This window comes from Harpia harpyja, chromosome 4 (genome assembly GCF_026419915.1).
Source record: "Harpia harpyja isolate bHarHar1 chromosome 4, bHarHar1 primary haplotype, whole genome shotgun sequence".
NCBI classification, from domain to species: Eukaryota; Metazoa; Chordata; class Aves; order Accipitriformes; family Accipitridae; genus Harpia; species Harpia harpyja.
In genome coordinates this window covers 73,889,736-73,908,366 of record NC_068943.1, presented here as the reverse complement: position 1 = coordinate 73,908,366, position 18,631 = coordinate 73,889,736, and the positions used below count along the sequence as shown (strand labels likewise).

At 34.9% G+C, this 18,631-nt stretch overlaps 1 protein-coding gene across 1 annotated transcript in view; it reads left to right on the top strand.

Moving 5' to 3' along the window:
• Window positions 1–18,631, top strand: part of ADGB (androglobin) — a 122,134-nt gene that overhangs the window by 41,262 nt on the left and 62,241 nt on the right. The window contains exons 11-15 of the mRNA XM_052784793.1: window positions 1,491–1,585; window positions 4,069–4,243; window positions 5,034–5,124; window positions 7,865–8,009; window positions 16,338–16,383. Of these exons, the coding sequence (XP_052640753.1) occupies window positions 1,491–1,585; window positions 4,069–4,243; window positions 5,034–5,124; window positions 7,865–8,009; window positions 16,338–16,383 (552 nt within the window). The remainder of the gene's footprint in view (window positions 1–1,490; window positions 1,586–4,068; window positions 4,244–5,033; window positions 5,125–7,864; window positions 8,010–16,337; window positions 16,384–18,631) is intronic.

The window sequence follows — 18,631 nt, the reverse complement described above, 5'->3', positions numbered from 1 at the left end:
GAGATCAAACCTAGATTATAGCCTTGCTTTTGAATAAGTTGAAACACACAGCTAACACAAGAGCTGTGGTTAACACAGGAATAACAAGCATGCAGTGAGAAATATTAAGAATCCACTGGAAAGTAACTGACTTACCATCAGCTTATATTTGAGTAATTGAATTTCTGAAAGAATATTTAAGATGCAGAGAAATCTTACTGCTTTAAGAAAAAACCATTGCTTACCTTCTAAGTAAATGGACTTTAAGTCTGACAAATTGTATTTTTCAGCCACTTGCCTATCTTTCCTTTTCCTTTCTTTTCCCTTTTCTTTTTCTTTCCCTTTTTTCTTTGTATGCAGACAGCATTGGTTTATTCCATTTCACAGGAAATACCTATTCTTAGAGCAACTTTCAGTTGAATACTTACTAAACATAGGAAGCAGTTATCCTGTATTTGAGGTGGAGCTGAAGGGCAAAACCTTCTGATGAAAAACAGTTGTCACAACCTGTGTACTGAAATCCTGTCTTCACATGCTTTCTTAGATGACTAAGGAAAAATAGAGATAAATAGATATCCTTCTTTTTGAGCTGACTTTTAGGTCAAACCACAGACCTATGTTTCTAGTATTATATTTTTTTAGACTTTTAATTTCCCTTCAGCCTGAGTGAAAAACTGGCTGTCAGCCAGACAGCCTTGGTTTCTCTTCATCATTCAGGAATTAACAATGGCTTCTTTCACAGATACAGGTATGAGACGATTGTGTGGTTGCCTAGTGCAACAGATTTCTAGGGGTAACAAAGTGAATGTGCCCCTGCTCTTATGCCTTGCCTATGGCAGAATTGCAGGAAAACAAACTTCCGTAAGGCATGTGGGATAACAGCTATGGGGTCACCCCCTCACACTTTCTGAAGCAGCCATCATTACCCCCATTTTTCCATCTTCTGGACAGAAGTAAGAGCAGTAATCCTGGTTTACAAGCACTCTGTTTCTCAAACTACTTATTTCAATTTTCATATCCATTGGGAGGAGTGGCCAGAGCTCTGGCTTTTGATCCTTTTTTTGGCAAGATCAAATTTGGCTTTCACTGGTGAGAAGCCTTTAGCTAGTACTGACCTATCAGTATGTTTTTACTTCATCTACCCAGATGATGCGTATTGTGTTCTTCATGCTAGTATCTAGTATTTTTAAAATTTGAAGAAAAACAAAACAATGGCGAGAGCTACCTCTGATCTGTTGCATTTCTAAGTTGTAGTTTCTGTTATTCATTTGTGTAAAATATGCAAAAATTGTTGATGGTCTAAAAAGGTAAGGATTAAAACAATGTGTTTTTTCCGTTCATGGCTTCTCAGTACTTTACAATGAACTCTTGTTTTGAATGAAGTAACAGAGTCAAAGAAAGTAAAGAATAATAAAAATAAGGCAGAGAAAGCAGAATAATTTAGGGTGAGGTATAACAACATTTATTTACTGTTTACCCTGTTCTAAAGCATGTTGATGTTTTCTCTGTAGAATCTTCTGTGCCAACCCAGCCAGAAATGGCCGTGTATGCTGGCTGTATACCGCTACACTTGTTTGAAGAGGATATTTTTTCATTAGGGCAGATGGTAAGATTCTATGCTCTCAGGACAGGAAAGCATTACATATTTTATTATCAGGGAGTTTCATTTTGTAGCAACTATCTTGTAACAAACATTAGAATAGTGAAACAGTCACCAGGTAATGACTATCAGTGAAATTTATATTTTGGTACTTCTGTATTCTGAACATGCATTTTCCTGTCACAGCCTGCTCATTTTTTCAGTTTTACTCCACTTTCCTCTGGATCCCAGGAGCTGAAGTCTCTTGGGAGAGACTAGGTGTGGACTAGAAAATGCCTCATGATGAGATACTTCTGAATGGGAAGACTAATTGTTGATGGGCTACTTGAAAAACATGAATTTTACTGTTTTTTCAGACTACAATTAATGAATTCTCTGATATACATTTTCTGATATGTTGTTCTATAAGAAATAGCATGTTTATATCCATTTCTATCATTAGTGTTGTAACTGATGAAAGCAGCTGGAGAGAGTGTAGCACGTCATGCAGCTGGGGTAAAAACAATGCTTAAATTTCCGCTTAGTCACTCACACTCTACAGAAAGCTATTTATAATGCCAGAGCAGGCTTTCTTGAGTTGATTATTAATTAGATTTAATTTTTTGTACATTTAAATCATATTTATCATGATTAGAACATTAAAATTTAAGCTGCCTTCTCAGGAAACTGATGGGCTTCACAGAATAAAGACATTTCCAGAAATGGTTTGCAGGTGTTATGCTTTACTGCTCTTAATTCTTGCACTATTTTCTTTTTTAAAATTGTGCTGTGTATTTTATGCTGTTTTGAAGACTAGCTTGTTCTCTGTGACTTTATTTTAATTTAAGGTCTTAGACAATACTGTCGCTTTGCTAGTAATAAGTAATACTAGTCATCAAAAAGCAAACTGGAAATAATGACGTAGGGTTATATCTTTCCTGCCACCTAACGCCTTGAGTCTCAAACTTGGCTTCAGTCTTTTAGGGTATAGAGATTACTGAAAAAGAGGCATGGCAGACCAAATAGGATGAGGCAGATGAATCTGTATGTCTAAACCAGTATTTTAGTAAAGACTGATAGAAAAATGGAAGTTGACAGAAATTAAGTATAGAAGTGTAGTGGGTTTCTTGTGGGTTAAAAAAGCCCATTTTCAAGCTTTCTTTGAGGGCTGAGATGTACTACACTGATAGAAATAATTAAAGTTTGGAAGAGTGGATTCATTGGGATAGGAGTTGCTCCGTAAATTTGGAGGAACTTTTGTCGTTGACTGCAGTTGTGCCAGAATTTCCTCCAGAATTTTTGCAGTATCCCTTTTAGCTTTGCTTTCTAGTGTGTATGTCCTTGGATTGATGTGGTTTGAATTTAATTGTCTTACATTCACTCAAATAAAATGAAAAAAAATCAATAATTGAGTCATTCAAGTGTGTCTCCTACTCAGCAGCTGACAAGTTCTCCTTTATGGCACCTAACTGGTCGTCTTCAAAATCTTTTCTAATCTTGGATGTTTTAACTTGCATTTTTAAGTTGCTTGAATATGTGTGTACCCAGTCACCACTCCTGTAATATATCTTTATAAATTCAGAGATCAAATGAGGCTGATATATTCCTTGTGTACCTTACTGTTTTTAATTTGATCCTCTCCCTTCAAATAACTGACAACCAAAACTACATTCTTCTCTGCAAAGTTTATAATTACAGAACCTCAGGAACATTTGACAATAAGCGGGAGTAATCAGAGCCTTGCTGATGAGCATGTTAAAGAAATAAGTGATGGGTGATTTACTTAGCAAGTAAAAGAAGGTGTATTTTTTAAATAAAAAGTATGTAGAAATCTTGTAACAGAACTTTCAGTAGTGAAAAATGTTAAGTACTGGACCATTATTATTTTAATGGGAAGAGCACCACTCAATGTCCACATCTAAAATTGCTCTTAAGTCTATTGCTAAGGGCTTTGGTATATGGGTCAACTACAGTGCCTTTAATGTGTTTTCTAAATTAGCCAACAGATAAAAAGCTTAACTTTAATGATGTATTGGTTCAGAGGGATATTATGTTATGGAGATTTCACAAATTGCATTTAGAATGCTGCCACTTTATAAATTCAGCATGAAGTAACAACTTTTTTCCTCAGAAGAAGTATTTTTTTAAATGTTTATTTAAAAAAAAAAGTTGTTACTGTTGTTTTCTTACATCTTCATTCTGCTTCACTTATATGTTTTCTGTAGCACCCAGAAGAATATGGTTACATAAATAAGTTGAAAGAAGTGATGAATCTATTACGAAAAGAAAAATATATGTAAACACTTCTAAGTATTCAATTATACGTTTTCTGCTGAATATCAAATTCTAATTAGAATGTGCTTGGATAGCCTTGTCAGTTGAGCTATTTTTGTTTCATTTGTTATCCAAGCCGTCAGATGCTTTTGTGTGCATGCTGTTCTTTTTTGTGAGAGACATGTGATGAGAAAGGAGATCTGACCCCAGTCAGATTATTTTTCCATGTTTCATAGGCTGATTCTTCAGAGAAGCTGAGGCAATATGGGCTTTCCCACATGTATAGCCATCCTGTCCTGATCACTAGAATCAGGTCCTGTCCTCTGGTAGCACCACCACAACCACCACCAGTTCCTCGCTGGAAGATTTTCCGTCAGAAAAAGGAAACTGTTGTGACATCTGAACCCCAAGGTTTGTCTACTCAAACCTCCAAAATAAATTTGTAATTACATTTTAATTATTATAAACATTTTCAGGGCCATACTTATCATCTGTTATCTTGATTTCAAGGGAACTTCCCTAGGGATTACTTTTTCTCTTTTTTTAATTTTTTTTTTTTTTTACCAATTTTGTATTACTTCCCCTTAGCTCTATTATTTCTTAAATGCTTTGAGAAGTGTCTTAATTTACCTCTAAAAAAGCACTGTACTCTACTGGAGAAAATGGAGACAGAGTGTTATCAATGCAATGCAGAAGCTATCTGATGCAGAGCGATGAAAGCTTCTGAACACCTTTTAAACATTTAGAGTATGTGACTAGTCCTGCTGCAACAACTCATAGTTTTAGAGGTAAACTTGTTCTAGGGTTTGTCTATACTGCATAATGGAGTTAAATGCATGATATGAGACAGCTTGAATATGAAAGCATTACAGGCATGCTAGCAAAATATACTGGGATAAGAAACAGAGGAAATTAGCAAAGGCAGAATGTGCTGTTGTTCTGAACTACCTTGGATAACCTTACATATAGGTTACGCACACTTTTAGTACCTTGCAGGCTGAGGATCAGAGTGTTAAGCACTTATTTTTTTCATGATATGTCACCTAAAACCACTCCTGGTGGTTCTCTTCCATTCCAGTGTATGCGATGATACTTGGAGAATTCTTTAGGGGTGATGAATTCCCTATGGAGACTATTTGTGAAAATTATAGTATTAAATATTTCTTGTGAATATGTATTTAAGAAGTTGCTTTTTTTCCAGAGCCAGTGGTAAAGAAACCTGAAGAACATGTTGAGATTGCTAGCCTATTTTTGAATTACAAATTGAATCTTATCACAATACCCACAGACATGTAAGTATTCAATGTAGTTTCAGCATTAGCATTGTATTGTTAGTCCATTTCACTGTGAAAGTGCAATGGCTTATGTTTACTTGTGTCACAGAGAAAAACTGCTCCATTCATGTAATTTAAGGCACACCAGGATCAGAGCACTCTATTGATTTATTGATGTCACATAATTAATTGGCAGTGAACTGTATGTTTAGGATCAATATCAGCAATACCACAGACAAACCACTATACTAGATGCTTACAAAATGTTAGTGAACACCTACAAACTTCTGAGCACCTTTCCGTTAACTAAGCCCAAGAATTTCTCATCATGCACACAGAGGCATACACATGCAATTATATGCACCCTCCTGGCATTGAGGGTTACAAGCACACCTCTTTTGGGAGTGCAGGTTCTTCTACTGGCACACACCTGTTGGAGATGCAAGTTGGGGTGCTCTAAACTTTATATGCTGCTCCCTGCAATCTGCTAATCTACACGCTGGTGAGAAAGCCTGCCAGGAGGAGGTGGACAGGCACGCAGCTGAGGGCTGGGTCCTTACTTGCTGAACGGCAGGGAGCTCTGACAGGCAAAGCTACTTTGCCAGTTTCTCTACTCAGTGGGCCCAAAGATGTAGAATATTTAATAGATCACTTCCACCAGAAACAGGAGTATTCTTTGATGTCTTTCAAATTTTTCCTCAAACTGGTGGTCTTTTTCAATTCTTGTGCTTAACAAGGAGAAGTCATTGACTGACCAGTCAGTACTTTCATGGGCATCACGTATTTGGCATGGAACAATTAATGTTACTGTTTATGAATAAAACAGGCTGTTCTCTGTTCATTATAGTTGTTACAAGGAGCCTAAGCATGCAGGTGAAGAAGCTCATGCTCAAAACACAACTTTGTATAAACGCCTTGTGTTAAAGACTGTTTGGAAGTCCTATAAACCCTTGAAAACCAGGGTCTTTATACAGGGTATCTTAGAGAAGAAGTTTCAGAAATTGTTGTATACATGACTTCTAGTCAATATTCAATATTCAGCATAATACTTGCTCACTGACAAGAAAAGAAGGATTACCATTAAGTGTATAAGGGCCTTCGTTTTTTTTCCTATGACCCACTGCATAACACATTTCTGTCAAGCTTCAGCTTATCATGTGAACATTCAGTAGACAACTGCTAGAATTATTAATCTCCTCTCTTTTATTCTGACCGAACTCCTGACAGAGGAAGTGTGGAATGTATCACATACCAAGTGAGCACCAAAAGGTTTACGTTATTTGGAGGATATATCTTTTCTTGAGACTGAGTCCAACAACAATTTGTAAATTGTTGGAGGTGTGTATATTTTTTTTAAGGTGTGTACACCTTTTGTTAGGTACATCTCTAAATAAACTGAATAAATTACATATTTGGCAGGTTCTGCATTTTGATCATAATGATTGGATCGTTTGATAATAATCCAGTTAGATGTTTGTTTTGTTTTGGTTTTTTTTTTTTTTGGAACACCAGCATTTGTCCATGGAAGAAGTGATCTTGGAATATTCTGGGAATATCATTGTTTTGCTGATACAGTTGCATTTTATTGCTTAAAAATACATTAAATTACTTATTGTTTGTTTTCAAGTAGTAGGAGTAGAAATACATAAAAATGCTATAAGCAATATCTATTAATAGGTTATTAAAAGAATGAGAGAATAATACTTAGAAGTTGCAGTACTTGCATAGTTTATATTGTTTTTTTCATATTTAATAGATTGCTTCATGGTCAACTTACCCCATTTTGTCAAGGACAGTTTATTTAATGTGCTAAGTTTCCATGACAATCAGCTAATTTAATCTCTTGTGATTTAATTAACAGGTAGTAACCAAAAATATATAGCAAGTATTAGTATTTCATTAAAGTAATATAGCTGCCTAAATAAGATAAGGGACTTAGATACACAGTTGGACTGAAACTGTTTTTAATCTCTTGCTTTTATTCTAATAAAATATTTTGAAACACTCAAAGGCAAGATTGTGACTGTGTTACTGCTAAAGATCTTGATATTTCATTATCTCGGTCCTTAAGAAGCAGGCTAGATAACACATGCTTACATATTTCTTTGTTCTTTATTGCTGCAATAACACAATTACAGATTTATGTCTAATTGGCACATGTGCAACACTGTTTTGATCTTGTTCTCCTAGTTCAGGTAACAAGCAAAAAGTTGTTTATATTTCCATCAGTTTTTACTTCTGCCTCCACTGAAGTCAGCAGCAGAGCTTGCTTTTACTACAACCAGAATAGGTCTTGCACAGGTTTCCTTGGTTATCATGTTTTAGCTGTCTGGTATCTATGGAGACCCATTTTGAGAGAAAAGACAAAAACTATTCTGACACAAAACATTTTTTTTTGCCCTACCTACATTTAAGTAATGCACATTATAAATTTTTTTTCTTGTCTGGGGGCCATAGAAATTTATTCACTTCTGGCATTATCATCTGGTTTTCCTCAGCTGACTTGGGTTTTGTTTTTTGAGGGTTAGTTAGGAGGGCAACAGTTCAGGTCTTTTGAGCATAGATATGTATGCAGTGCCAGGCCAGTAGTGGTAAGGAATATATGCATATATAGATTTTGTGCTGCCCTATTAAGCTGTCAAAATAAAAGAGGCACAAATTATTTTGACAAAATTCTGTTAAGAATGGTAGTTATGAAGACTGTCATTTGAAAGTAAATGTATGGATTAAAGTGTTTGAGTTTTCTTTTATTATTTAGCCACTCTCCACAGTCTACTATCAAAAAAGGATTTCATTCCGTATCCTGTCTCGCTTCTATTACTGAAAATGACGAAAATGTAAGTGACAGTAATGTGGATATGAATCGAAGTGGGAGGCACTCAAATGCAGAAGATTATTCTCAGGTAATAATTTTCCTAATTTTTTTTAACTTGACCTAGCTTTATATTCCAAAGGACAGTGAAAGACAAAATAGAAAATACTTAATCCTTAAATATAGTTTTTTAAAGACTTTTCAGTAAGCTTTTTTTCCCCCACTGTTTAAGTAGCTTCCCTACCCTTTCCACTTTATAGTTATATTGATGTGTACTGGGTGGGAAATCTTTCCTAATACTTTTTGGTTTAACCTTATTTTTTTTATGATTTATTCCTCAGATTCTAAAAGTCCTATTGCTAACACTATAAAATATTTTGGGTTTTCTCTTTATAATCAATTTGATGGGAGAATCTTAAGAAGATAGTCAGGGGTCTTTGTAAATAAATGTTACTTCATGGATTAATGTTACAATTAGTGTATTTCAGCTACAGTGAAGGATGTGCCTAGGCACGCAGCTGCTTGAAAAATGTAAACTTTATAAACACATGCCTTAAAATGGCATTCTCGTTTGGTTCTTAATTGAAAGACTTCAGGCTAGATCTAGAAAGAGTTAAGGCTTCAATGCTGAGTTTGCCTGCTCTTAAATTTCAGAAGTTTTGCCTTCCAAGGGAATCGTCAGCCATGTATTAGACCCTCAGGCTTCCCAAGTGACTCTGTGAGAGAATGACATTCCTCCAAACAGGTTCACTAGATGCAGCACGCTGACTACAGGTTGCCCAAGCTAGCCAAGGAAATGCTAGTTACTAGGTAGAAGTCTCCACTGTAATTTTCCAAGATAGGTAAGATGAATCTTACCCAAGTTCAGTAAAACATATTACTAGGATGACTTTGGGCAGTTGTAACTACTATGGGGGTTTTTTTCTTGTTTCAGTTTTTGTTTTTAAATTGGTATGTGCATGTGCTACCAAAGTCTGCTTTTAGATAAACCTTTAACAAAATGCTGCTTCTAATATTTAAATCTCATATGTTGAACAGAGGAAAAAGTATATTTTCAAAGAGTTTCTGGACACTACACTATTTCATGCAAGATAATTTGTATAGGGAAATAATTCGCAACATAGAGAAATAGAGACTTAAATATTAAAACAAACAAGCAGAGCTCCACTGAAATTATTTTATTTGCTCAACACTCTAAAAGGAACCCAATGTGGCAGCACCAGTATCTCTTCAATTTTGTACTTATTGCAGTAAACACTGCTCATAAGAGCATCTGATAGCATTTCTCTTTTTGACTTTAAGAAAATGGAGGGGAAAAGCAGTCTAGGCAACATATAAATGCTTTCAATGAAGTTATACTCAAAGTCTGGATCCAACTCAATAAACCAATTATATTTTGGGGAAGATGTATTTTCAACTTGTAAATGTTTACTACAGTTCTCCCCTCTACATTTATATTCTCTCCCAAGTAAAGAATGTGTGCTTCTTCCATATCTGTTACATTCAATGATTACAATATAGAAAATAATTTAAAAGAACCTATAAAAATGTATTCATCCATAGTGCTGCATAAAGGAAAACCAGCAACAAAGTCCACCACTGCACAATACTGTAGTAAAGGTGACCTAATTATTTTAAAATTTCTACTGTCCTTTTCTGGGACAAACTGATAAATATACTTGGGGGTAACATTTGTGGTATTTGGTTGAGGTATAGTGACTGCCTGTACGGTTATAAAATGTGTTTGAAGACCAAAGACATACTGCTAAGGGTAGTATGTCATGAGGTATCTTCAGGAACAAAGAAAACAAAATCTAGTTTGGTAAATTTTGAAGTAAAAGGGAAATAATTTTCTATGTAATTTTTGGAGTGCCTATTTATATATTTCCTCTTCAGAGTATACTCTTACACCATTTTTATATTTCACATTTGAAACTCAGTTGTTTTAAACTGTTCTATATCTATTGTGTGTATAGAAAGTGTACATGTGTGGATATAGTTACTGGGTATTTATGATTTTAAAATAAGGCAATTCTGTAATGAAGGAGAATTCTTTGCAATAGAACATATATTTAGCTATTCTGTATTTTTGTGTACATTTTATAAACAATAGTTTAATTAGTACTTCATTAGTACTTCACCTTTAAAAGTCTTTTTAAGAATTGTAACTTACGAAAAATCATTACAAAAGCAGCAGGGTAAAAAGGAGCTGTAGGTAGCATCTTACAATATATAATAATTATTGGTTGCATGACTTCAGTCTCTCTAGCTGTACAAATATAGATTTAGTTAGTTACAAATTAATAGACGTTTATGTGCTGGAAGCATAAAAGTAGTTTGGAACATCACTTTGATTTTCTCCCCTAGTCCAAGAGTGTAAGAGCCATGTGACTGTAGAAAGCTGGTCTGTCACAGTAGGACATGCAGTCAAGGAGAGGCAAGGGCAAGTAAGAAAATACAAGAGAGAGACAGACATCAGTAAAACTGGAATGGTTGGAAGAAGACATGAATGTGACTTAATCTGAGGGCAATCTGATTCAGACATGAAATGTAAGAAGTTATGAGCAGCTAATTGACTTATACTTGAACTTCACTTTTGCCTCACTTTAAATCTCAGCTGAAAAATGCTATCCCCATTAAAAGCTGCAGTATGTAAGTAGGACTGCATTTGTACAGATTGCAGAAGAAAATAATGTTTTTAACTTGCAGAACAATCTTTTTTATTTCACTTATTAAATCTTATAATCAACAAAATTACCTGGATACCTCTGGGAGATTCATTATGGGAGAGCTTTATTTCCAGAGCTTTAAAACTTGAAATAACAATATACAGCTATATATTTTTTTTTAGTCAATTAGTGATTGAAAAAGGAAACACTGAAAGAGAAACTTTGATATCCCTAACTCACTAGGTAACTGCTAATTTGTAGAATTTTATATTGCAGTATACTGAGTGTGAATAACTTTGTCTCCATTTTAAACTGTGCGATTGCTATTCAGAAGACATCTGCTTTAATAACCTTTGATATAGATTTGGCAAATCTTTGGGATGCAGCAGTTTTATGCTTTAAGCTGACTGAAATTCAGTCAGCTGCTGTGCCAGATCCTCAGCAAGTTTAAATTAGCATATTTCAATTCACTCCAATGTAAACTGTATGAAGTTACATCACTGAATATCTGATTCACTGTTCCTAAGATCTGTTGTCACAAAACCCAGAGACTAGTGATAAATGAAAGATAAAATGTTAGGAGCTGGATGTACCTTCTTTGAAGAATATCAAGTTGAAAGACATGGCATGATCCCTCATGTCCCCAAAGTACTCATGCCAAAGAACAGAAATGCTTTATTATTGATTTTTTCCAAACTTTTCTTTACTTGAATTTCGCATTCCCTCTGATTGTACAGTTCTGAAAGCTTTGTGGATTTGCATTAGGAAAAAAATCTTTAAAAATACCTATTTTTGGTAGTTAAATTGGTTTTGAATCACACTGTTATTAAGAAAATACATTTTGTGAATTTTTTGTTTAAAAACTCCATAAAATAGGGCCCAGCTCTTTAATGAAGCAGCTCGCTTTTATTCTTCTTAAATAGGAAGGTAAGTAATTTATATGTGTAAGATGCATTGAAATGCATGTGAAAGTAGATTTCTGGCTTGTTCCCTTTGGTTGCAAAAATTATTTGTGGAATAATGGCTTCCTGAGCTAGAAGGTTTTCAGAATTTGATTTTTCCTTTCATTTTTATTCCTTATCCACTTTTGTGGTCAGGAAAAAAATGAAAATGTCATCATTGTAAATTGCACAGCATCTTGCAGTTTTCTGGAACAGTAATTTTGGTAAACTCTTTTGAGAAAAAGATTATCCTAGAATAGTGTTTCCTTGTAGCTCTGCCATTCAAAAGCCTATTCGAATATTCTTCATCGTAATGAATTCTTTAATACAAGTTCTCTTCAATTCCATTGAGAAGAAAGCTCTTTGCGTTCTGTTTGAGGAAATGTTGAACAGTAACAAAGCAAGAAAAACCTAATCCAAATATGTTTACCATCATAATTTGCGATGGCTACTAGATATTTTAATAGGCTGACCTGATTCCTATATTCAGAAATCTTAAGCAGAACACTCTGACTTCTCTTTGTGACTTCTTCAGCATCAAGCTCCCTGGCCAATTCTACTTTCTAGAGCAGAAGGGTTAAAATCACCACTCTCTTCCAGTGACATAAACACAATACACTTGTTCTTTAATGTTCATGTTTACTTCATTTTTCTTAATTCAATGCCATTATTTTATAGATGCAAGCTCAGTCTTACCTTCTGCTTTACAACTGATACCAGTCTATTTTATTTGCATGCTCTGTTGTGTGCTTTTTTCATGTTCCCTTTATGGGACTGTTGTGTCATAACAAGCTTTTTCTTCTCCTCATTCTAATCCTTTTTATGATATATTTCATAAGCACAGTGAATTGGTATTGAGTCAACAGGACGGCTAGGTAGAAAATAAAAAATTCTGTTTTCTTTACAAATATTATAGTTTTCAAAATTACTTAAATCTGCACAAAATGAAAATTCCCTGCTTATTTTTTCAGGAAAAAAGTATACGTGAAATATGAGGCACATGAATTAGAAGAGGGACTTGAGAAGAGGGACACAAATTTAGACATTTGTGGTATAGAGAATCTTTCTGATGGGCCCACAAATATCTACTTGCTTATACAGATTGGGACAGCTCCAACATTAGAGACTGAATAAAAGAGAAGCTGAGTTGGTAATCCAGGATTTTTAAGCTATTCCTATACATCAGTCTGTGCACAACTTTGCAGCTGTTTGTTCTTTTGTACCACTGCCTTTTTTCAAAAGCCACCTCTGTGACATTCTCCCACATCACAGCTAAAACAAGAACTGATATTCCATTTAGTGAAAACAGTGACTCAGGAATAGGCAAAAAAGATTGTGTCCAAGTGACTATAGATGCAAAACCCTTTGATGATATAACTCTCAGGTCAACATCAAACCTAGAAATTTAATACAGGGTTGGATCTTTGTCATTTTGGAAGTAGATTTAAAATGAATTTTTAATCTTAAAAATTAGTATTTGAAGCTTTACTCCTTCACCTGCAATTATATCCAGAGAGCTTATTTTTGGAAGACGACTGGTGTTTTTTACAGAAAAACTGGTGTGAAAAGTTTTGCCATGCATCATTTCTACAATAGAAAAGGATACTGGTTTTATAAAAATATCAGATAGATTTTAAAACATATTATTTGGTGGATTTGAATAAAATAATGACATAGCTAATGTTAGGAGGCTGAAAAATACAAATGAATCCTTGACAGTAACAAGATAGCTATAAATCTATGAACTACCATTATTTCTACAATTATGGGTTGATGATTATAAAACATAATAGATGATAAATTAAATTTTTAAGTTAACCAGTGAATTTTCCTCGCATTTTGCATTCAGATTTCCACTGATTGCAGGAAGGACAGCAAGTAACTAAATTCTCCCTGTATGTAACTGTGTGCATCCTTTCATGTTTCACAGCTGGATCCAAGTCTTTTTTTTGTTTCTTTCTTTATTAGGTACTGTGGCAGCAGAGCTGACCTTTACGACAATGTGTGTTCATTAAGGAGGAAAAATGCCTTTAGTTTCTCTTTCTATGCCAATGTCTTAGTCGCTGTAGCTGAGGCAATAGCATAACAGATTGAGAACTTCCTTGATGCTCCCAGTTGTCTACAAATCAGTGAGGCTTAGATAGACGGACCCATCCTGTACCATTAAAGAAGCAGACAGCTTTTGACTATGTTATGTTTGCACTTCAAAAACTAGGTAAATGAGCCTACAGGAGTCTCTACACAGCTGTGGTTAGGTTGCTTTCACAGCTCAAACCAACTAAAGTAACATTACTAAGCATCCAGATTTTCCAGGGTACATTCTCCTTTCCTGGAAATTCTATTGAATCAGTTTTTGAGGATTTTCTGTATCTCTCCAGGCCTTCCTGCTGCCAGCTGGTAATACCAACAAAGTAGCTCTATAGTAAGCTGCCACATGTCCGTACTAGAAGCATGGATCATGTGTACTGTCCATGAACAGTAAGTCTGGCAGGAAGTGCTAGACTCGTGGTACAAACATTACAGTCTCCAAGGCTTGTACAGTATGATACTTTTTATACTTTGGAGATGCCTAGGATTTCTGAGAAGAAACTTGATAAATTGTACAGTTGACAGATACCTGTTTGGTAAATCCTGTGGCTCCTACAAGAAATTTGGCAATATTGGAATCTTGCAAGTTGTAGACTGCCATGCAGAAGTATGACAGCCCTATGCACGAGTACTTCTGAGTTTAAAGGGGAGAGATAGTCCATACTAGAGATTTTTCAGACATGTTGAGGCATGTCAAATGTTGAGGCATGACTGTCAATGTCACTTGACAAGTGATCACAGCTTGCCTTTTGTTTTGCACAGTTGTATGGACAGAAGTCTGGAACAGGAGCTGAAGTACATGGGCAATTGCAAAATCCTTTTCAGCTCATTTGCTCTAGAAGAGCAAGAAATTAATCTAAAAAGGGACGTGTAAGACATAATATATTTCAACTACAAAATTGTTCAACCAACTGTTAATAATTTCAACAATGTCTGTATTTTTCTCTTAATTGCTCTTTATCTTACATCTATCCCCAGCTTTGACTCATGAACATTCTTTAAAAAACCCACAACAGATTTGGAATACAAGTTAGGATTTACGCTGTGCAAAAATGGGACTTTCAAATTCTCTCAATAAACAATACTACAGTTAAATTAGAAGTATTAAACTATTAGGTACTTCCTATTTTGGAACAGAGACTTTTAAATCTATAGTTTATTCTCTCAACTCTTTCCTTTAGTTAGTTCAGAGAAGATCAAACACCTAAAATTTTGACAGAGGTGAGATTCCTGAGCCTATTCTGGGCCTGTGGAGGTGCTGTAAAATGCTGCAGGAAGACTTCTACTGCAGCTAGGAATTAAAGTAGAAAGCCGTAAGGCTTTCCTTTAAGGAAGCATTCACAGGTCACTTCATATTGTATATGCAGGGTAGTCTGTAACAGGAGGGTTGAGGCAGACCTCGAGTTCTAGCACAATGACCTTGTGCAAACTTTAGATGCTGTTGTGACCTGCCATCCAGTCTAACTTACTCAGACTCTAAATTTTGTCAGTTTTCCCCTCAAAAAATATTTCTAGATTGTATTGAGAGAGCATAAAAGCAGCTCCAAGTCAGTATAGCTCCCACAACTCTTCTTTGAAACACAGAACAGAAAATCACTCTGTGTGTCCAGATGTTGGCCAGCTCAATGCTATCAGTTTTAGCATTAGCACCTTTGACACAGGTAAAGTTGGGTATATATGGGGAGTTTAGGTGGAGGGAAGGATGACAAACATTGTTAAAGGGAGACTTGGGATGAAAAGAAGCTTGCAAATTTGTTTGCAGCAGCCTTTTTAGGCTTTAATATTTATCTTTGCAAAGGCAAAGCTAGTCCAGTTAACCCATTAATAGTGCCACATTCAAATAGGAAGTAAGCTGGAAACTGGAATCTCTCTCACGCTCTTCCTTTCTCATGAAAAAAAAAAAGTGCAAGTGAGTCTTGCGCACAGTATGTCATGTTGCAGGTAAGAGGGCAGTCAGAAAGAAGGATGACGAGGCATGCATTTTTAACAATTTCCAAGGTTTTAATCTCTCAAAGAAAAGGACCCTGTCTTTGCAAATGTAATGAGTGGACTTTTCTGAAAGGCTGGCTGACTTGATTTCAACTTTAAATGTAAGTGGATATTGCATTCATATTAGTTAAGCAGCTTTAGCTTGGAAATGGGATTGAGCAGGACAAAGTTTTTTGCCAAAAACATATAAAAAAGAGCAGGCTACTTTTTATTTATGCAGCTGATAGAAAACAAAAGATGCTGTAGCAATCAGGCTTGCTCTTGCCAATGACAGTTGTGTACAGTTGCACAGCAAGAAATGCTTGTTGGAAAAGGAGCCTTCCATATACTTTCCTAGAATGGAAACAGAAGAGAAAAGAAAAGAATTGGTTCTAGAATAGGACTAATTAGTTCTCAGAATAGAACTTATTTTATTGTCAAAGAACAGGAATATCAAAGAACATTTTTTTAATAGCAGAGGAGTAGGCATATGGAACAGCTTTTATCTCAGACTCCAGATCACATGTACTTCTTTAGAAAAACATCAATCTGTCTATTGGTGATGTATATGTAGGTATTGTGGTGAATTTTATTATTTCTACAATTCTTTAAAAAAATATATACTACAATGATAAATTACTAGTTTGTTTCTCCATCTCAGGAAGGACTGCCCCCAAACTAAGAATGTTCTTTAATAAAATAATGCAGGATTATAATCACCACTGTTGGGTTTTGGGTTTTTTCACTATATAGGAGACCACCCTATTTTGGCAGCAGAATGCAGAGAGACCCAGTAAAGGTAAGTGTGTTTGAATTTTATATTCAGACTTCTGCCATTCCCATGTTGTTTGGCCTCAGTGTTAATCCTCATATACAAATACCAGCTGTCTTTCTTATTTATGGGTGTTGGTTTTATGGGAAAAGATTTTGAAGAACTGATAATAGCATGTATAATTACATAGAGTAGAATCTTCAGATTGGTATTAAAAAATCCCTAATTTACAAGAATATATTGAAAAAGTAACACTTCTTGCAAGTTACTCTCCAGTAAAATGCACTGGATTTTGTACACAGAGCTCTTTTTGTAATCACTGTGAATTATACTTTTTTTTTTTCTGAAATAAAAGGCAAGAAAAAAGGACAGCATCCATTTTAATAAATGTTACTTTTTTAATGTGTTCGAGATTAGTTTTCAAGAGTATTCAAACTGAGTCGTTTTTTCAAAATGAGTACTTCTTTGTTTAAGTGAACATTCTAAAGAGTTTGGTCAGGTGAACTTAGTAAGAGCCTTCTTTTTAAAAGAAGTGACCAGATTTTCTTGGTGTACAATGAAGCTCTCATAAAACTGACTGCTAGGAAACACCTTTCCTTTTGCCAGAGTTCTGAAAGTGACTCTCAGAGCAGAAGAACATGTGAAACGTGAATAGGATTCATGCTTTATTTACACTGTGATTCATACATGTGACACTTGTCTTGGTTTTGGTTTTCAACTCTTCAGTCCATGTAGAAGCCTGTGCAATGCACCTTTGCTTTTTAAGCATTTCTGAAGGTTGATTCTCATGGGGGGAAAAGCATAGAATACCATTTTTTAAAACTTTTTTTAATTTTTATTTTGTTCTCTGTAAAATATCTATGATCCCCTCTTCCAATAATTGAGAAATACAATAAATATCCTCTCAGTTAGAGCATGTGCACAACTTCCTAACTTCTACAGTGATTAAACCCAGTAATTTTACCCAAGATGTTTAGATATTTTCATAGTTTTTAACATTATCTTCATTCTGGAAAAATGTGCAACCTATCAACCATCTCTAGTAACCCCCAAAGAGGGTAATACAAGATACGGTTATAAAGAGAAGGGGGGAGGGGGGAGGGGGGCCCAACCAGACCTGGGTCATACTAAAAGTATAATGAAGAGTGAGAATACATTTATGATTTTTAAATATCTTGAAGCAAATGTAAATTGTACTTCTCCAAAATCTATACTAATAAACAGTTTTTAAACAAATTTGGTAAACATATGCTCAGTAGAGGCAAAGGGTATAATTTTGAGGTTATACTTTTAAGAACTGATCATGATTTCAAGTACTATAGTGCTTGAATGTCTTTTCTTATGAATTCTTACTTTTACTAATATCATCCCAGTAAAGAAAGAACCAAACTAGAAGAATCTCACTGTATCAAAATGCTACAAGTTAAATGGGCTGGAAATATATCCTTCAGTTATTCTCTCACAGCTCAGTGCCAAAACCTAATAGAAATATAGTAATTTGCAGTAGATGACTCTTTAAGCCTGCCATGAATATGTTGGGATCTTGGAGTATTTTTGTAGCTGTCACTGTTAATTGATTCTAAAGTTACTGTATCTCAATAGCCAGATTGCCATCTTTTCTGATTAGTCAAAAGTCTACTCAAGAAATCCCCATTGAAGAAAAGCTCTCAGAGCACAACCAAAGAAAAGGACGAAGTGGACATGTTTCCATACTCTGGCCTATATTACCAATAATTCACATTACTACTGTAACAAAATCCTTTGTACTCAGGTTCTCTTCACGGTCTCCAGGCCGTCTCAACCTATATGTTATCATTTCTCTATGCAAAATCCATTTATTCCAAATTTACGTAGAAAATATTACTAATCATTACAGGATTCAATTCATTTTAATGTCTTAATTAATTATGAATTAAACCCATCTTCAAAAAATTGGTTTTAAAAGAAAAAAAAAATCATTGGGAAAGGAGGCTTAGTAATCTATCTTGGTTTAATGCTTTGCACTGTGCCATGCACTGTAGGTTATGAGGGTTACTTTGTATTACTTCAAAACGATTCATTATGAGTCTTTCAACTCCACAGAATATCTGAGAGCATGAATCATGAACCAAAACTGAGAGAATAAGAGAAATCTTTTAAAAAATGTTTTATTTATGAGTATGGGGGTTTTAATACACTTGTTAACATGGCTAAAAATTGCTCGAATTTTGCAAAGTCTGTCAATTAGAATTCAATAACTTTATCTCTTCAGAGTTTGGTTACAGGTCGTTAGTTA